Consider the following 22278-nt stretch of genomic DNA (forward strand, 5'->3'; position numbering starts at 1 on the left):
GCCACTACACAACACTGAACAATACATTAATTGCACTATAACAGTGACAAACGGTAGGGCCTACATATCGCTGTCCCAACAGCACAGTCCCAGCAGCACATTCCCAACAGCAGTCCCAACACCTTACCACTGCTACCCCTGGCTATCAGCGGAGCCTTGTCTGGCAGCAAAAGTTAATTCGGTCTCATTTACTGCCTTTAAAAAAAACATAGCTGATATGGCTGACTTGCTTAAACAAATGTGGGTGAGGCACATGGGCTACTAACAGCTTACTACACAACATACACTTAGTATTACTTTCTTAGCTACAGTATACATATCTCCCTGGCATATTACATAATTTATGCAGCAGAATACAATATATTTTTGGACTCACCTTGTTGTGCTGTGCTCACTTGAACAGGAAGGTGGTGCGGCGGTCCTTTGTGGGCAAATTTTGTCATCAGTCTGCCATTCTCTGGATTTATGGTGTTTTCAAGACAACTGGGAACTCGGAAAAAAACAAGGTCGAATCATGATGACGTCAGTGATCTTCAGGTTGTAGCTACAGAAAGAGACCCAATTTCCCGATTTACAATTCTGACTTGGATGACCGTTCAAAACATATTTTCCCAGTCGGAGATAGTTTTTTCCCTGAGTGCCCAGTTGTCTTGAACTCACTGAAGTCAGATTTCCCAGTTCCGAGTTAACAGTTGTTTTGAGCACGGCACAAATCATGCTTCATTGACAGCATGGCCAACGTTGAATGTTTATCATTTTAAGCTTGGAAAAGAGACCCTTTATCCCAGACTTGGGACCACACAGCTACTCCACTCAATAGCAGGCTAGTTATTGCTTTGAAATGCTTACAGTTAGCCACTGATTCCTTCCAAACCACTCATTGTTGAATTTGCGATTTCCAACTTGTTGTGTAATGTTTATGTCCAATGACCAATGAGCACCGATACGTTTTATCTATCATTTCTCTTCATTATTTCTCTTCATATGACAAGGATTAAAATGGATTTGCAAGTAGATTGTCGACTTGATTCATGATGATGACTGCCAGCTAATATTTTGAGAGTATGATGTTGACATTATCAGTCCAATCAAAGCTACTGTAGATATAACGTGATTTGGCATCCTTTTATCTGTAACCAATGATCTTGAGCCTTCTTGGATGGGCACTTCTAATATAACTCTAAGGCAGCACCCAAGGGGCTTGAATTTTAGAGCTTACTCAAGAAAGCAAAAAAGAGACCATGCTTGTATTCTGCTTTATTAACTGAATTATTATTATATATATTTATTTATTTTTACATTGTTTGCAAACTGATATGTGACACGTATTAGTGCCAAAATAACATGTAAAACAGGCAAGCCCTGCCAAAAATGACAGGTCGCCACTGGAATAGATCTCTGGATATAGAGAGAAATAGCAATGCCGTTTTTTTGTAGGCACTAACTCTGCCATGGTTTGTTGGACGCTTCGTCGCTATGGGGAAATGAATGAATAGAGTTTTTGGATAAACGCTGAAAATAAGGTCTGTGGTAAACACAGGCTTAGGAGATCTTATACATTTTGTTCTATGAGATAATCTTCATCAGCTAGCGTAATTTTTTTTCTACATTTTTAAGCATTTATGTAATGACAAATAAGCACATAAAGCACAAAGGCATCATAATTCATAAAGGTCATGTCAACTGACTGATATTATGTCATAGAACAAAACGTATAAGATCTCCTAAGCCTGTGTTAACCTCATATTTCTATGAAAAACTCCCGATGACGTATGAAGCCGAAAGTATTTGAATTCGAAGCACACCATATTGCTGAATGGGGCTGAAGTACTGAGGTATAATAAGAACTGGAGACTGCGTCCAAGATGTACGAACGTTGTTTTCAAGGTAACCTACTCTTCTTCTTCTAGGTTTAATGGTGGTTGGCATCAAATACATGTTGAACTACCGCCACCTACTAGACTGGACTCCTTTATACTTAGCTTGAAAAAATAAAGAAAAAACACTACACTCACAAACCCTCTCGCCCCAGCAACCCCCCCAAAAATATCCTACTCCACTATTTACATTTATTTAGTCCTACTTCAGGCCCCTGAATGGATGGGTCACCACTACTTAACACACCCTGTAACTCTTCTGACGTCAAGTCTCGTACACATATCACTTGTTGCCCTATCCCTCTGTACTGGTACTGATCTACTACTCACACCACTCCTCTCAGGATCCCTCCACTTGACCCATGTTCCTCTACTTTCTTCACTGCTTCAGCATATGATAAATTCTGCAGTACTCTAACCCCGAAAACCTCAACCTGCCTCTCTCGCACCCGACATTTCTGTTCCACAGACCCATGGGCACCCCTACAATTCACACATACCACTATTTTCCCCAATGCTACACATTCCTTTGTTTCATGCCCTTCTGCACACTTCTCACACCTAGGAACCTCCCTCATACACTCTGCTGCAACATGCCCATAAGCTTGACACCTGTAACAACGTAATGTATTCGGCACAAAAGCTCGTACAGAATAACTTATATATCCTAACATCACTTTGTCAGTCAGACTCAACATCTGAACTCAAAAGAACAGACAATGACTCTTCTGTTTCACCACACATACCACCCTGCCTGCGTTGCACCAAACGACGAGCATCACAAACACCGGGAATCTTCCCCTTCAGTTGGTCAACTTTCACACGTTTACTTCTACCCCAGTAATCACTCCTTAAAATGGCACCCTTTTCTTGAAAGCAAAACAATTCAATGACCAGCAGAAACATAAACAATTATCACAAGACCCCCTCTGGTTACCCTCACTGATTCTACAGCACCCAACTCTGTTTTCACCCAACCTGAAACCACAAATCGATCAGCCAAAAGGCAAGTGTAGTGTCTTAGCTTTTATTACTAATTTATATAATAAGAAAGACTCTGAATACAAGGAAGTGAACTGGAGCTTCACATTTACTGAAGCGAATTAGTACAAGAATAACATAGAGCAACACTGTGCATGACCAAGGGCGCTGCGTTCTTAAAGGGAACATCCGACGGAGATGGCAGCATTGCGACTAGCTCTTAGGAAACTTTGCAGTATTTTTGTTTTTTTATATATACTATTTTTTACATTATTAGCTCAGGAACTGTTTTGTGTCATTACATACAGCCGGGAAGTACTATTGGATATTAGAGTGGTGGTAACTCAACAGAACTACCAGCATTACGACCAGGAATAAGACTTTCCTGGAGCAGATCCTTTGTTCACTCTCCCCAGAGCAATTGAAGCTATTCCAGAGGCTGAACCCAAAACATCGCCGGTGGAGGAGAGGTATTTGAGGCGGCCTGCTGGTTCGACTTAGGAGGCGCGCACACCACCCACCACTTCGAGTATATTACTCGCTAATGCTCATTCTTTGGATACAAAGCGCAGATAGGAATACATTTCTCTCCGGGATGCAGAAGGGCGGAGGGGTATGTTTCATGATTAACGACTCATGGTGTAATTCTAGGAACATACAGGAACTCAAGTCCTTTTGTTCACCTGACCTTGAATACCTCAGAATCAAATGCCGATCATATTATCTCCAAAGAGAATTCTCCTCCGTCATTGCCACAGCCGTTTATATCCCCACTCAAGCCGATACCACAACAGCTTTCCGAGAACTTCACTGGACTTTATGCAAACTGGAATCCACATATCCTGAGGCTGCATTTATTGTAGCTGGGGATTTTAACAAAGTAAATTTGAGGACAAGGCTGCCGAAGTTCTATCAATATATCGAATGTACTACTTGCGCTGCTAAGAATCGACCATTGCTATTCAAACTTCCGGAATGCTTACAAGGCCTCCTTTAGGCAAATCGGATCACGACTCCATTTTGCTCCTCCCTTCCTACAGGCAGAAACTCATACAGGAAGTACCCGTGCTAAAAACTATTCAATGCTGGTTTGACCAATCGGAATCCACGCTTCAGGATTGTTTTGATCACGTGGACTGGGATATGTCCTGGGTAGCTTGTGAAAATAATCTAGATGCATACACGGATACGGTGACTGAGTTTATAAGGACGTGTATAGGAGATATAGTACCCACTGTGACGATGTAAAACCTAGCCTAACCAGAAACCATGGATAGATGGTAGCATTCGCACAAAACTGAACCACCGCATTTAACCATGGCAAGGTGACTGGTAATATGGCAGAATATAAACAGTGTAGTTATTCACTAAGCGTCAGTATAGAGATAAAGTAGAGTCGCAATTCAACGGTTCAGACACGAGACGTATGTGGTAGGGACTACAGACAATCACGGACTACAAAAGGAAAACCAGCCACGTCACCGAGACCGACATCTAAACACATTCTTCGCACGCTTTGAGGATAACACAGTGCCACCAACGCGGACCGCTACCAAGGACTGTTGGCACTCCTTCTCCATGGCCGATGTGAGTAAAACATTTAACCTGTTGGGGGTAGGGGGCAGTATTGACACGGCCGGACAAAAAACGTACCCGATTTAATCTGGTTACTACTTCTGCCCAGTAACTAGAATATGCATATAATTATTGGCTTTGGATAGAAAACACCCTAAAGTTTCTAAAACTGTTTGAATGGTGTCTGTGAGTATAACAGAACTCATATGGCAGGCAAAAACCTGAGAAGATTCCTTACAGGAAGCGCCCTCTCTGACAAGATCTTGTTCTTCTTGTCTCTGTTTATTGAAGACTGAGGATCTTTGCTGTAACGTGACACTTCCTACGGCTCCCATAGGCTCTCAGAGCCCGGGAAAAAGCTGAATGATATCGAGGCAGCCCCAGGCTGAAACACATTATCGCGTTTGGCAAGTGGCCGATCAGAGTACTCAGAGACTCAGGCTCGTGCACGAGGGCACGAGATGTTTTTATTTTCTCTCTCTTTGTACGTATACACGCTTTCCCGGTCGGAATATTATCGCTTTTTTACGAGAAAAATTGCATAAAAATTGATTTTAAACAGCGGTTGACATGCTTCGAAGTACGGTAATGGAATATTTAGAATTTTATTGTCACGAAATGTGCCATGCTCGTCACCCTTATTTACCCTTTCGGATAGTGTCTTGAACGCACAAACAAAACGCCGCTATTTGGATATAACAATGGATTATTTGGGACCAAACTAACATTTGTTATTGAAGTAGAAGTCCTGGGAGTGCATTCTGACAAAGAACAGCAAAGGTAATAACATTTTTCTTATAGTAAATCTGACTTTGGTGAGTGCTAAACTTGCTGGGTGTCTAAATAGCTAGCCCTGTGATGCCGGGCTATCTACTGAGAATATTGCAAAATGTGCTTTCACCGAAAAGCTATTTTAAAATCGGACATAGCGAGTGTATAGAGGAGTTCTGTATCTATAATTCTTAAAATAATTGTTATGCTTTTTGTGAACGTTTATCGTGAGTAATTGAGTAAATTTTTAGTAAATTCACCGGAAGTTTGCGGGGGGTATGCTAGTTCTGAACGTCACATGCTAATGTAAAAAGCTGTTTTTTGATATAAATATGAACTTGATTGAACAAAACATGCATGTATTGTATAACATAATGTCCTAGGTGTGTCATCTGATGAAGATCATCAAAGGTTAGTGCTGCATTTAGCTGTCTTCTGGGTTTTTGTGACATTATATGCTAGCTTGAAAAATGGGTGTCTGATTATTTCTGGCTGGGTACTCTGCTGACATAATCTAATGTTTTGCTTTCGTTGTAAAGCCTTTTTGAAATCGGACAGTGTGGTTAGATTAACGAGAGTCTTGTCTTTAAAATGGTGTAAAATAGTCATATGTTTGAGAAATTGAAGTAATAGCATTTCTAAGGTATTTGAATAATGCGCCACAGGATTCCACTGGCTGTTACGTAGGTGGGACGATTTCGTCCCACTGGCCCTAGAGAAGTTAAACGTGTTAACCCTCGCAAGGCTGCCGGCCCAGACGGCATACCTAGCCACCTCGTCAGAGCATGCGTAGACCATCTGGCTGGTGTGTATATAGGTATTTTCAATCTCTCCCTATCCCAGTCTACTGTCCCCACATGCTTCAAGATGGCCACCATTGTACCTGTACCCAAGAAGGCAAAGGTAACTGAACTTAATGACTATCGCCCCGCAGACCTCACCTCTGTCATCATGAAGTGCTTTGAGAGACTAGTAAAGGATCATATCACCTCTACCTTACCTGCCACCCTAGACCCACTTCAATTTGCTTACCGTCCCAATAGATCCACAGACGATGCAATCACCATCACGCTGCACACTGCCCTATCCCATCTGGACAAGATGTAAGAATGCTGTTTATTGACTATTGCTCAGCATTCAACACCATAGTACCCTCCAAGCTCATCATTAAGCTCGAGGCCCTGGGTCTGAACCCTGCCCTGTGCAACTGGGTCCTGGACTTTGACGGGTCGCCCCCAGGTGGTGAAGGTAGGAAACATCACCTCCACTCCGCTGATCCTCAACACTGGGGCCCCACAAGGGTGCGTGCTCAGCCCCCTCCTGTACTCCCTGTTCACCCATAACTGCGTGGCCAGCACGCCTCCAACTCAATCATCCAGTTTGCAGACAACACAACAGTAGTAGGCTTTACCAACGATGACGAGACAGCCTACATTGAGGAGGTGAGGGCTCTGGAAGTGTGGTGCCTGAAAAACAACCTCTCAATCAACGTCAACAAAACAAAGGAGATGATTATGAACATCAGGAAACAGCAGAGGGTGTACCCCCCTATCTACATTGACGGTTGGAGGTGGAAAGCTTCAAGTTCCTTGGCATACACATCACTGACCAACTGAAATGGACCACCCACACAGACAGTGTGGCGAAGAAGGCGCAACAGAACCTCTTCAACCTCAGGAGGCTAAAGAAATTTGGCTTGTCATCTAAAACCCTCACAAACCTTTACAGATGCACAATTGAAATTATGCTGTCGGGCTGTATCACCGCCTGGTACGGCAACTGCACTGCCCACAACCGCAAGGCTCTCCAGAGGGTGGTGCAGTCTGCCCAACACATTACCGGGGACAAACTACCCGCCCTTCAGAGACACCGACAGCACCCGATGTCACAGGAAGGCCAAAAAGATCATCAAGGACATCAACCACATGAGCCAATGCCTGTTCACCCCGCTATTATCCAGAATGTGAGGTCAGTACAGATGCATCAAAGCTGGGACCAAGAGGCTGAAAAACAACTTCTTTCTCAAGGCCATCAGACTTTTATTAAACCACTAGCACATTAAAGGCTGCTGCCTATAGGCATAGACTAGAAATCACTGGCCACTTTAAGGAATGGAACACTAGTCACTTTAATGTTTACATATCTGGCATTACTCATCTCATATGTACATACAGTTTTCTATACTTTTACGGTATCTTAGTCACTTAATGTTTACATATCTTGCATTACTCATCTCATATGTAAACAAAAAAAGAAATGTCCCTTTTTCAGGACCCTGTCTTTCAAAGATAATTCGTAAAAATCCAAATAACTTCACAGATCTAAATTGTAAAGGCTTTTAACCTCCCTGCCACCACACTGCTCTCGTCCAATCAATCAAACACAGCCAAGTCAGGAAAGAAGCTCCATTCTAGTGAAACATAAACAGTAGTTTTGACAAACAAATACATGCCTTCAGACATGTCAACCTGCTCTCTCGCCTCTGAATAAAAATAGACAGAGTGCACCAATCCGGAAGAACAGCTAGTGGAATCGCGTGGCGCGAAATACAAATACCTCATAAATGCTATAACTTCAATTTCTCAAACATATGACTATTTTACACCATTTTAAAGACCAGACTCTCGTTAATCTTACCACACTGTCCGATTTCAAAAAGGCTTTACAGCGAAAGCAAAACATTAGATTATGTCAGGAGAGTACCCTGCCAAATATAATCACACAGCCATTTACAAAGCATGCATATATGTCACAAAAACCAAAACCACAGCTAAATGCAGCACTAACCTTTGATGATCTTCATCAGATGACACTCCTAGGACATTATGTTATACAATACATGCATGTTTTGTTCAATCAAGTTCATATTTATATCAAAAACCAGCTTTTTACATTAGCATGTGATGTTCAGAACTAGCATACCCACCGCAAACTTCCGGTGAATTTACTAAACTACTCACGATTAACGTTCACAAAATACATAACAATTATTTTAAGAATTATAGATACAGAACTCCTTTAAGCAATCGTGGTGTCAGAGTTTAAAATAGCTTTTCGGCGAAAGCACATTTTGCAATATTCTGAGTAGATAGCCCGGCCATCACAGCTAATTTGACACCCACCAAGTTTGGCCCTCACCAAACTCAGATTTACTATAAGAAAAATTGGATTACCTTTGCTGTTCTTCGTCAGAATGCACTCCCAGGACTTCTACTTCAACAACAAATGTTGTTTTGGTTCGAAATAATCCATAGTTATATCCAAATACCTCCGTTTTGTTTGTGCGTTCAGGTAACTATCCGAAGGGTGACGCGCGAGCACATTTCGTGACAAAAAATGTCAAAATATTCCATTACCGTACTTCGAAGCATGTCAAACGCTGTTTAAAATCAATTTTTATGCGATTTTTCTCTTAAAATAGCGATAATATTCCAACCGGGCGACGTTGTATTCGTTCAAAGATTGAAAGAAAAACATGGAGTCCTCTCGTGGATGCGCACTCCAGTGTCATTGTTCCCTGCCTGACCACTCACAAAAACTCCTGCTGTTTTTCGCCCAGAGACTGCAGAGACGTCATTACATTTTTTCGCGCCTTCTGAGAGCCAATGGAAGCCTTAGAAAGTGTCATGTTACAGCAGAGATGCTGTATTTTTGATAGAGAGGCTACAGAATGGCAATAAATTGTCAGACAGGGCACTTCCTGTATGGAATCTTCTCAGGTTTTGGCCTGCCATATGAGTTCTGTTATACTCACAGACACCATTCAAACAGTTTTAGAAACTTTAGAGTGTTTTCTATCCAAATCTACTAATTATATGCATATTCTCGTTTCTGGGCAAGAGTAGTAACCAGTTTAAATCGGATATTTTTTTTATCCGGCCCAACAGTTACACTGTTTCACATACTTGTTCAATGAACCATGAACAATTAATGGACATGCACCTGTGGAATGGTCATTAAAACACTAACAGCTTACAGACGGTAGGCAATTAAGGTCACAGTTATGAAAACTTAGGACACTAAACAGGCCTTTCTACTGACTCTGAAAAACACCAAAAGAAAGATGCCCAGGGTCCCTGCTCATCTGCGTGAACGTGCCTTAGGCATGAGGACTGCAGATGTGGCCAGGGCAATAATTTGCAATGTCCGTACTGTGAGATGCCTAAGACAGCACTACAGGGAGACCGGATGGACAGCTGATCGTCCTCACAGTGGCAGACCACGTATAACAACACCTGCACAGGATCGGTACATCCGAACATCACACCTGTGGGACAGGTACAGGATGGCAACAACAACTGCCTGAGTTACACCAGGAATGCACAATTCCTCCATCAGTGTTCAGACTGTCTGCAATATGCTGAGAGAGGCTGGACTGAGGGCTTGTAGGCCTGTTGTAAGGCAGGTCCTCACCAGACATCACCGGCAACAACGTAGCCTATGGGCACAAACCCACCGTTGCTGGACCAGACAGGACTGGCAAAAAGTGCTCTTCACTGAGGAGTCGCGGTTTTGTCTCACCAGGGGTGATGGTCGGATTCGTGTTTATCGTCGAAGGAATGAGCGTTACACCGAGGCCTGTACTCTGGAGCGGGATCGATTTGGAGGTGGAGGGTGATTGTGCATGATTTCCTGCAAGACAGGAATGCCAGTGTTCTGCCATGGCCAGCAAAGAGCCCGGATATCAATCACATTGAGCACGTATGGGACCTGTTGGATCGGAGGGTGAGGGCTAGGGCCATTCCCCCCAGAATGGCCCTGGTTGGGTCAACAGGAAGTATTATTAAAGAGATGCTTTACATTGAAATACAGATAGAGATGTAAAAGTCCCAAAGCTAATGATCCAAGATCAAGGTTTTGTATTTCACTACCTGATGTTAGAATTCAAAAGACACCAGGCTTAAATCATGCCATCTCTCTCTCTCTATCCATCTCTCTCTATTCTGCAGGTATGTTTTGATGTGAGAGAGGATGTCAACCTCCCGTCATTGCCAACTCACCCACTCTTAATGTCACGACTCCTACTGAGGGTGGCTCCTCTCCCTGTCCGGGTGGCGCTCGGCGGTCGTCATCACCGGCCTACTAGCTGCCACCGATCCCTTTTTCCTTTTCTGTTGGTTTTGCCTAATTAGTTGCACCTGTGTTTTATTAGGCTTGTTAGCTGGGCTATTTAAGCCCGTATGCCCGCCTGTTCTGTGTGCGGGCTTGATTGTTATTTTCCACTTTATGCTGTGTGGTGGATGTTTGTTTTGTGGGACGTTGTATTTTTGTGCACCCGGCATTTTGGGCGAGTTCTCTTTTTCTGTGCGTAATAAAGAGCACTGCATTTAAATTTTCTGCTTCCTGCGCCTGACTCCGCACCCACGACGCCCAAGTCATTACACTTAAGATAACCTTCCGGCCAACTGGGCAGTGGCGACCGGTCATTCAGGGCAGGTGGGGCTCTTTTATCTAAAAAATTAATAATAATAATAATAATGAAAACGGGAACACTACATAACTGCAAAATCTACGGGGAGAGCTCGAAAATTCAAGCCCCTTGGGTGCTGCCATAGAGTTACATTAGAAGTAACCATCCAAGAAGGCTCAAGGTCATTGGCCACAGATAAAATGACGTCAAATCAAGTTATGTCTACCGTAGCTTTGATATTAGATAGCAAGATAGCAGTCATCATCATGAATCAACTTGACAATCTACTGGCAAATCCTTTTCAATCTTTGTCATATGAAGTGAAATGATGACGAGAAATTGGACATAAACTTTACACAACAAGTTGAAATCGCAAATTCAACAATGAGTGGTTTGGAAGGAATCAGTGGCTAAATGCAAGCATTGCAAAGCAATCACTAGCGTGCTATTCAGAGGAGTGGGTGTATGGTCTAAGTCTGTGTTTAAGGGTCTCCTTTCCTAGCTAGCTGGCTAATGTTAGTTAGTCAGATAATTTACGAAAATCGCTATTTAGCAAGCTAACTTCATGACAAAAAAAATATGCATAATCGTTGGTCTCTACATTAACTAACATAATCCTCTCAACTGTACATTTTTTTTGCAACATTCATTATGATGCTATAATTACTTACATCCTACTACTTGTAATTAATTGAGTTGATTCTTTTCATTGTTATTATTGATTAATGTACTGCATTGTAGAGGGAGCTAGCACATAAGCATTTCGCTGCACCTTTTATACCTGCTGTAAACTGTGTATGTGACATACATTTTAGATGCATTTTCCACAAGTAAAAATACAATATCATCTCTGAGCTCCGACTTCTCCCACATGCTGAACTCTGACATCACATACTAGGGAAATAACCTAGATAACAGGATTTTCTGCAGTTAAATGACACAAAATATGATTTATTTAAAAAAAAACTATGAATATGTTTTTTGAATACTTTAATTTGTTTATGAAGATGATATCTGTATTTTTAGTTTATGGTTGACGCAGCTTGCTTGCCAAAGGCGCCATACTTTAACAAAGCCAACGACTCTCCTTATAATCCTACAGATGGCAGTTGTGCAATAACAGTGTTAGTTATTTTAAGAATTTTATGGCTGAGAATTTTTGAAACTGAGGAACTGTTTAAATTTCTAATGTTCGCAAGTATGTCCACACCGAGTTTAAAGTAGGTGAATGCACACAAGTCTTTGCTCCCCGTTTACAAGTAGTATTTCCCGAGATTCCCACGTGTTATGAACGCAGCATATGAGCTGCATGCGCATCCGTTTTATGTGCATGGACCAGAGCAATACCAACAAATTATCATAACACATAGGCTATAAATGATGTTGTTCTTCTCAACCATCTTTGTGCTGCAGCATGCAGCAAGACTGCAAAATAATATGACAGCGGAAAAACCATAACGTCAGTGTGTGAACTATTTTCAAATATTTAGAGGATAGCAAAAAATGCACACAATTCTCGTTCTTGCCTTTAGATGTCACCAAATGTATTTTCTTTGTTCCCGGAAAGCAGGCCTACTGTCTTTAACCAAAACTGTAGTCCGTATATGCTTGTCAGGGTTGCTCTGAACTCCTTTGGGGCATTTCAGTGATAAAATAATTAGATAGTATTTCACACTTTCTCCAATGCAATTTAAACACTCTATGTCAATGCAATATTGATATCATTCAAGGGGGACCTATATATCCTATTTCTCTATCAAATTAAACGTTTTCATTACTCAATTTTCATTACCCCCAGGTGTTATTGGTTATACAATGATTTTCTAATGGCCATCTAGCCACTAACCGAACCAGAAAAATTCGTGTAGGCCAAGTTTATGATGTCCACAAAACAATTATCAAAAAATAGCTTACATTTAAATAGACTATAGCCTGAGCTCATTGACCGCATTATTTTCCTTTTTGCATTCACCACATATATTATGTTTAAAATGTAAATGTCAAATATGTCACTCTTATAGCGGGCTATAGTTCTATATATTTTATTTTATTTTAGGTCAATGAACGGAATGGTTTGCAACAGCACCCTACAACATCAGATGAGTGTGTGGTCTAAGCACTTGAGGGATACATATAGGCTGCTTTTGGGCATGTTGGCTTATTTCTTAATGAATCATAGTTTGTGAGGAGAGGAAAAAAGACAAACTCAAAAAAACTCCAGAGTTTATATATGCTGAAACCTCCAAACTCGTAATGTAAGCACCGGCCAGCTGTGTGCACTTGTAAAGTTGTTATAATCCTCCTCCGTCTTATAAACAGGAAAATACATAATATAAAGCATCATGCACGCATCCACAAATAATACTGTTTACCTTCACGTCCTGCCAAATTGTCCTTTTAAGGCAGTGGGTGGCTTTCTCACTCATCTCTTGATAAAACCGTTAAAACACTGTGCAAATTTTTTTTTCAAGCAGTGTATCAGAGGGATATGCTCTATTATAAAACAATTACCTAAAGTATATTTTTATGTATTGCTATAAATGAAATAAAAGCTGTGCCTATTGACACCATGCAGGTTTGGGGATTAAATTATAGGCTATACCTTCTCTCTTTTTTTATTCCTAATGTAGGGGGGTCTGACACAACTTGAGTTAAAAGACAATTGTTTAAGTTATTTTTCTTTTATACTCTTTGTTTTCATTTCAAGTAACCCACAGCAACGTCCAGAAAGAACTCGGCCGTTTGCTTGTTCTCTCTGTGTGAGCAACTTTCAGCGTCAAGGGTGGACGTGATATTTCAAACATCAGATCAGTGCGTTTATGTATTGGGTGCCCGGAAATTTTTCCAAATAAACACAGCTTGATTCAACTTGGGTGGGCAGACTTATCAACAGACTAATTCTATAAACAAATGAGGGAATAACCAAGCACACCATTGGCTGGTACGCAGGGGACACGCGGGAGAGAGCCGCTTTCGGCAATGAAATTTTAATTAATGTGGGTGGGCTGAAAACACAACGAGTGTTTATGATCGAACATTTATTTTCCAGTGCAAAGTCAACATAAAACAGCAAACGTACAACAATTATTTAACATTTTTAGACTCATGAGGCAGGGACGTAGCGGGAGCCCGTCATTCCAAGAGCAGCTCTCTCTACGGGCTAAAGTTTCCTTGGGAAGCAAATAGCGCTCCAGCGTCATGAGCCTGTACCACAGCAGAGTGCCGCAGCTTGGAGTGCCACCCTCGGCGCTCAATCTTTCCAATTCCTCCTTGATTTACTTATATGGAGGCGACGGTGGTACCATTCTTCCCGCTTTGGGTTTCGTCCCGAATCGGCAGGAACCTCCGCAAAAACCTCCGTACAGCTACATTGCACTTATCGCAATGGCTATAAAGGGCGCGCCAGAGAAGCGCGCAACGCTGAGCGGCATTTACCAGTTTATCATGGACCACTTCCCTTTTTACCATGACAACAAGCAGGGCTGGCAGAACTCAATCCGTCACAACCTCTCTCTAAATGACTGTTTCATCAAGGTACCGAGAGAGAAGGGCCGGCCCGGTAAAGGCAGCTACTGGACTTTGGACACCAAGTGTCTGGACATGTTCGACCACGGGAACTATAGACGGAGGAAGAGAAAACTAAAGGGTCAAGAGACTGCAGAGTCCAAAACGACTCACAAGAGGAACAGGGGTCCGCTCTCCTCGAACCCGGCCGGGTCTAAACTTCCAGCTGATGCTTACCGTAGGAGGATGAGTAGGCCAATGTCAGCTGGAGAGAGAGCTGTGGTGGGCACAGAGATGGAACAACAGCATAGACATTATGAGAAATGTTCAGATTTAAAATATGTTCTTGGTGAGTTCAACAATGTTGGCATGCAGCAAAGTGGGTCTGTACATGGCCCAAAATTAAATGTGCACAATGAAATCCACATTGAATCCACGCAGGACATGTGCGGCAGTCAATCCACTGACGCGCGCCTCGGTCCAAGGTGCATACCGGTTCAGGACCACAGGGTCTGGTTGGACGCAGCACATCTTTCAGGAGCGTCTTCCCTCCACGACGTTGAACCAGACAGCAGCATACTAGCATTTGATGGGAGGGAGAACGGGTCTCCTGTCCTGTCCGGTTGCGCGGTGAACTTGAACTCATCTATTCTGTGCAGAACAAAGGACATTATACCCACTGTCCCAAGCAGAGCAACGGACAAATCAAAATGTTTTAGCATAGACAGTATCTTATCAAAAAAAGGAAACCAAATGCACAAAAGCAGCGTTGGTGTGACAGCACAGACGGGTTTGGACCCCCAAAGTCATACATTCAATCCGTCTGTTATCTTGAGTGCACGCACGCACCAGCTGTACCAGATGGAATTTCCTCTTTGCTCTTACTTATCATTCACCTGCCCTGAGAAAGTTCTACATTTCAAATAGGCAAAGTGATATACAAACGAGAGGTGATGTAATATAATGGGAACATCTAAAGATATTACGCACGAGTGTCACCATTTTCGTGCAGTGGGAAGAGAAAATATGATATTAATAATTGGACTTCTACAACCATCTGATCAAGAGCCTATCAGCACTATAACGATTAACCAATTATGATTACATTTATGATTATGATTATTAGGCTACCTTCACTTCCCATGAGCAGGTGCGCGTAAAATACCTTTGCATTTGACGAAAGGCCCTCACGAGTATACGGATGTTGTTTTAGTAAATGTAAATGTTTATTAAAATGTGGGTTTTATATGTAGTAGCTCTGAGCTTGTCATCGGAGTGCCTGCCATTTCACTGTTGTGTAAGTTATATTCTGTGCTGATCCTCCAGTGTTACATTTCAATGTTAAAGTGGTAGCTTTATGGTATCTGAAAATAAATATAATTTTACAAAGTTCTCTTTTTCCATCTTGAATGTAAAAACAAACCGTAATAAACTAAAATAATACATTGCACATCAGCTTGATTTAATTCTATGAAAATTGACAAAAGTAAATTGAGGACATTGCAGTTAAACACATTCAATCTTAGCCTATAAAACTTAAAGATCATTACATTTGGTCATGCATTCTTCAGTATAGCCCTGCAGCCAGTCTTCAATGCTCTTCCTCATACAGACTTACACCTTGGAGTAATAGCCTAAATTATGTTGGGAAGAGTTAAACTTGTTCATGACCCACAGTACATAGGCCTATTGCATCAGGATTAGAGCTATGGGCACCAGTAAACATACATTTGTTTATCAGTTGATCAAATTTCCCATTGCAAAAAGTACTGTTAACACAAATACTGTATCAACCAGAGCATTGCCATCTGTTTCCTTGAGGTCACTATGTGATTTACAGTGAATGAAAGTTGTTATGGTATTGAACTGTAAAGTTGCATACTGTATACAGTCGCATAAATAAGCAGTGGGTTTGTAGGGTTTTGTTATGACACCTGTATGAAATCAGAGCGTTATTGACAACATAATCATGAAAACTCTTAGCCCAAACTCCCACTTCTAAATATAGCTTAAATTTATACTCCTCTGAAACCCTCACTGCAGACCTTGAGAGTGCAAATCAGGAATGCCTGTGGAAATAAATAAACTTCCCCACATTTGAGGAGAGGAACTCACAATCACAAGCATTTCCTGTGTATAGGATTCTTTTGGTCAGATGTGTAAATAAAACGTCATGCTGCAAACCTTTTGAGGAGAAAAAGAGGTTTCATTCCCTAGCCTGCTCAGCTCAAACAGTCATCAGCACATTTAGTCTTCAACTCTATTGACAGATTCTGTAGCACTTTCTGTAAGATACTGTGGCTCTGCTAAACTGAGGATCCTCAACAAACAAGAACTAAGCATCTGAAACAATATCTTTTGTTTATAAGAATTTCTTCAAATTAATGTGATGCACCAAAATGGTTGTTTTTTCCTAAATTTCAAGCATTTAATAAAAATATGAAGAACATCCATCTCAATGTTATTCTGATTGAATTATTGTGACAAATTCTGATTTTTTTCTCACTAATTGTCTTAGGTCTGATGTAAAAACATCTGATGTGATTGGTCCAGAAGACCAATCAGTAGAAAAAAGATCAGAATTGGACTGCCTGTCTAAACGCAGCCTAAGTAAATGACTGAAAACTAAGTTCAGTTCACATTTATAAACACACTTCTACTGGTCTGAGATACCACTCCCTAACATCATGACTACTGAGACTTATGTCAGCATATATTATAAGTAATTTCTAGTCTGTAGCGCAAACTCTTCAACTAACTGTAAAGTTAGTTAATAATTGGAGAAAGTAAGGATCTCGAGACACAACCACAACAGGATGGCTGAATGTTCTAGTGCCACCCAGTGGTTTAACTGTTCTGCACTCTGATCTCTTTTTCTAAGGCATTACACAAATAAATGATGAATAAGAGTCTGTTGACCCTTCTAAGCGTTTGAGTAGAAAAATGATCCTAATTTGGGCTTCAGACCCAAGTGGCAGTCCTCTCATTCTTATTTATTTTAATGGTAAACAAATCTGAAATCTCTCTGAATGAGGTATATTTTTTTCTTTAATATATTACCCATCTACACTCTAATAACAACCAGATCAGTTGCAATAGTGCACCATTTTAGACTGAAACACTGATGTCTTTCGATGTCCTTTTTATTTTTTTAGACCTAAAGTGTAGGTATTCAAGTCAGTTCACTGAATTGTTTAGATTTAGTAACCCCTAAAATCAACTGTTGGCTTCTCTTTCCTCTAACTAACCAATAGTCAGACCACCTATGAGGAATATTCTCCATGATATCATTCAGCGGAACAAGACTGCAGTAGTAAAATGGAGGGCTGACAGGGAAGATATACGGATGAGAGGATTTCTAGGGGTGAATGGTGGTGTAGTGAGGCATATATATTATATAGTGTAGGGTTTACTGTGTGATTCACACTCACAGCTCTCTGAATCAAAGTTGAATCTCCCCACCATAATTCATTTGAGACTGAGTTGGCCAGGCTTGATGAATCAGTGTGGGGTCAAATAGAGTGAGAGAAATGGAGCCAGTCTTGGAAAGTGTCATCACTCTCATTTCATATGGAATCAGTCCTTCATTCTGCACTAAATCATGCCATTTAATACTGCTAGCTTCAAAAGAGGTTTAATCTACATGTTTATTATATTTTTTCACTATCTACATAAACCAACTACACTTGTCCAAATACACACTCAGCACAAGGGGAGGGCAGGGCCGTGATGAAGATTGATGGGCTCGCTGCAAGGAACATTAGCTGCTAATCAAGTTATGTTTCCTGGCACAAAACTTTATACATAATTATCCACCTCAGATATCCACCAGGCATATGCACACCGCTGACATTGTTTACAGTATACACACACACACACACACACACACACACACACACACACACACACACACACACACACACACACACACACACACACACACACACACACACACCTCTGTTTTAAAAATGCTCTCAGATGACAGTTGTTTTTCCATCAAAACACAAGGCAGCAATATCCAAAAGCATATAGACATAAATCCATTCTAAAAAAAGTATATACCAAATATTACCACAGTAAAACCCACACAGTTGGACCTACATAGTAAATGGCATGATTACCTGAGTGGATCAAACCATGAAATATGATTTTGAAGGGACCAACCAAACGTGTTTCAAAAACAAACTTTTCAATATTGTTTTTTAGCTTTACAAATCATACACAAATAACCATAATTTGAATAGGATTATAGGAATCAACTGGCTTTGATAAGACTATGTTCCTTCAGTACATGTGAGGAAGCCAAAGGTTTTGTGTGAATCACTTACAGCTGCAAATTAAGTGTGAAGATTTAACGTCCTCTCTCATGAACTCTGCACTTAAACTGGGTACCTGTCACGCCTGCTACCGCTCTCCCTCTCTGGCGCTCTCTGGCGCCAGGCTGCCCTTCATTACGCACACCTGTTGCCATCATTACGTGCAGCATCGCTCATTGGATGCACCTGGACTCCTACCCATTGTTGATTCACCCGTCTATAATTGTCACGTGTGCTCCCTCTCCGGCCTCTAGGTCACCAGGCTGCCCGTTATGGCGCACACCTGTCACCATCGTTACGGGCCATTGCGCGTCTTCAGACTCACCTGGACTCCATCACCTCCCTGATTACCTTCCCTATATATGTCACTCCCTTTGTTTCCTTCCCCAGGCATTATTGTTTCTGTTCCTGTGTCAGTTCTGTGCGTTGTTCGTGTTTCTTATTTTTGTATTATGTTGTGTTTAGTTATTAACACTCACTCCCTGAACTTGCTTCCCGACTCTCAGCGCACATCGTTACAATAATTGTCTGCTCCCCCGGTTGTTCCCTGTGTCTGCATTGATGTCATTATTTTGTCCCCTGTCCAGACACTGTTCCTGTCCTGTTTTATGTACGCTATTCATTAATGTTCTCCCTGTACCTGCTTCCTGTCTCCAGCGTCGATCCTCACAGAATGCAGACACCAAAATTGGATGCATCAGGCAGGCCTTGTTTTTTGTTAATGATGTTGGGTCCGGGTGCCGTCACCGATGGAACCGGGGGTGCCTCAGTTAGCTCATCAGGATTCCACGCCCTAGCTGGCTCAAGAGGCTTTTCTTGCCCCAGTGGGCTTGGCATGCACCCACCCCACGTCATGCCTCAGCCGGTTCATTAGGCTTTCACACATCAACCGGATCGTTAGGCTCCCACGCCTCAGCCAGTTCACCAGGCTCCCATGCCTCTGCCGGTTCGTCGGGGTTTTACACTCCAGCTTTCTTGTCCAGCGCCCATGCCTCGGCCGGCCCATCAGGCTCGCCCAGGTGGAATGCCAGGCGCAGCAGCACTCATTGGACGCACTTGGACTCCTTCCCGTTGTTGACTGCCCTGTCTATAATTGTCTGGTCCCCTGGTTGTTCCGGGGGACCAGATGTCGTTAGTTTGTCCCCTGTCCAGACGCTGTTCCTGTCCTTTTTCATGTCCGTATTTCATTAAATGTTCTCCCTGTACCTGCTTCCTGTCTCCAGTGTCGACCCTCACAGTAATAACATCCACAAAACAGTTTCAGTTACTGGGCTACTTTGGAATCTATGGCTCCACTTCTGCAGACCCTCTTCACCAAATAGCCACTGACAGTTTAGAGGTACATCTCTACCCACCTCCCATTACTAGCCTACAAACTGTCACTAACCAACCCAAAATACTCAGGTATAATTAAAAAAACTCTTCCAAATCACATTTAATTTGTCACTTGCTTCACCCCCTGGGGGATCGGCCTATCAGGAAGTCCAGGATCCAGTTGCAGAGGGAGGTGTTCAGTCCCAGGGTCCTGAGCTTGGAAGGGACTATGGTGTTGAATGCTGAGCTGTAATGATTGAACAGCATTCTTACATAGGTATTCCTCTTGTCCAGGTGGGTGAGGAGAGTGTGGAGTGCAAAATATATTGCATCATCTGTGGATCTGTTGGGGCAGTATGCGAATTGGAGTGGGTCCAGGGTGACTGGGATGATGGTGTTGATGTGAGCCATGACCAGCCTTTGAAAGCATTTCATGGCTATAAATGTCAGTGCTACGGGTCAATAGTCACTGTCACTGAAATCTGGGAGGGGACTGTGGATCTGTCTCTGTATGTTTGTTAGTCACACGCAATATCTCAGACAGCACTGGCCTGATTTTTATGAAACTTGGGTGAATGAGGCGTCTTGCCATAGAGAGCCGGTATTTACAAAATTACAGTTTTTGGCCCAAGGCAGGAGCTATAGTAATTAACTGCATCATTCGTGGGGGACAACATGTTTATTGTTGCTTTATTTAGCCAGGTTACCTTGGAAGTCTTGGGCACAGGGACTATGGTAGTCTGCTTGAAACAAGTTGGTATTATAGACTGGGTCAGGGTTAGGTTGAAAATGTCAGTGAAGACACTTGCCAGCTGGTCAGCAGATGCACTAAGTACACGTTCTGATATTCCATCTGGCCCCGTGGCCTTGCGAATGTTAACTTGTTTTAAGGTCTCATTCACAGAACACACAGTCGTCCGGAACAGCTGGTGCTCTCATGCATGGTTCAGTGTTGCTTGTCTCGAAGAGAATATAGAAGGCATTTAGCTCATCTGGTAGGCTCACATCGATGGGCAGCTCACGTCTGAGTTTTCCATTGTAATCCGTGATAGTTTGCAAGCCTGGCACATCCGTCGAGCATCAGAGCCAGCGTAGTAATATTAGATCTGATGAAAGCGGCAGCTCTAGCATTTAGCTCAATGCGGATGTTGCCTGTAATCCATGGCTTCTGGTTGAGGTATGTACGTCCAGTCAATGTGGGGATGACGTCGTTGATGCACTTATTAATGAAGCCTGTGACTGATGTGGTAAACTCCTCAATGTTATCGGATGAATCCCGGGAACATATTCCAGTCTGTGCTAGCGAAACAGTCCTGTAGCTTAGCATCCCCTTCATCAGACCACTTTCATATTGAGCGCGTCACTGGTACTTCCTGTTTGAGTTTTTGCTTGTAAGCAGGAAGCAGGAGGATAGAGTTATGGTTTGATTTGCGAAAGGGAGGACGAGGGAGGGCCTTGCATGCGTTTATGTGTGTGGAGTACAGTTTTGTCGCCTCTAGCTGCACAGGTGACTTGCAGGAAAACATTAGGTAAAACAAATTTCAGGTTCCCTGTATCACAATCACTGGCCACGAGAAGCGCCACCTCTGGATATGCATTTTTTTGTTTGCATATGGCCCTATACAGCTCGTTGAGTGTGGTCTTTGTGCCAGCATCAGTTTGCTGCGGTAAATAGACAGCTATGAAAAATATTGATAAACTCTCTTGGTAAATAATATGGTCTGCAGATTTATCATGAGGTATTCTAACTCACAAAAACATTAGAGATTGTGCACCAGCTGTTGTTAACAAGTATAAACACCCTTCCTTCCTTCGTCTTACCCGAGTCTGCCGTCAGGTCTTGATGATGCATAGAAAAACCAGCGAGATATACACGGAGTGTACAAAACATTAGGAACACCTTCCTGATATTGAGTTGCACCCCCTTTTGCCCTCAAAACAGACTCAATTTGTTGGGGCATGGATTCTACAAGGTGTTGAAAGCTTTCCACATGATGCTGGCCCATGTTGACTCCAGTGGATTCCACACTTGTGTCAAGTTGGCTAAATGTCCTTTGGGTGGAGGACCATTCTTGATACACGGGAAACTGTTGAGTGTGAAAAACCCAGCAGCGTTGTAGTTCTTGACACACTCAAACCGGTGCGTCTGGCACCTACTACCATACCCCGTTCAAAGGCACTTAAACCTATTGTCTTGCCCATTCACTGTCTGAATGGCACACATAAACAATACATGTCTCAATTGTCTCAAGGCTTAAAAATCCTTCTTTAACCCGTCTCCTCCCCTTCATCTACACTGATTAAAGTGGGTTTAACAGGTGACATCAATAAGGGATCATACAGTAGCTTTCACCTGGATTCACCCGGTCAGTCTATGTCATGGAAAGAGCAGGTGTTTCTAATGTTTTGTACACTCAGTGTATATTTTCCATGTTGCCACTCAGCCACTACTCTGAGAAACATGCTCATCCAAATTGAGGTTGGTGATCGCTGTTCTGATGTCCAGAAGCAGGAAATGATGGCAGAGACG

General features: G+C 42.3%; 1 protein-coding gene across 1 annotated transcript; it reads left to right on the forward strand.

Annotated features, from left to right (window-relative positions):
* Positions 1 to 13649: 13649 nt before the first annotated feature.
* On the forward strand, positions 13650 to 16301 carry foxl1 (forkhead box L1). The gene has a single exon (XM_014124285.2). The coding sequence runs from the start codon at positions 13813 to 13815 to the stop codon at positions 15043 to 15045; it is 1233 nt and encodes a 410-aa protein (XP_013979760.1). The 5' UTR covers positions 13650 to 13812; the 3' UTR covers positions 15046 to 16301.
* The last annotated feature ends 5977 nt before the right edge of the window (positions 16302 to 22278 follow it).

Source organism: Salmo salar, chromosome ssa10 (genome assembly GCF_905237065.1).
Source record: "Salmo salar chromosome ssa10, Ssal_v3.1, whole genome shotgun sequence".
NCBI lineage: Eukaryota > Metazoa > Chordata > Actinopteri > Salmoniformes > Salmonidae > Salmo > Salmo salar.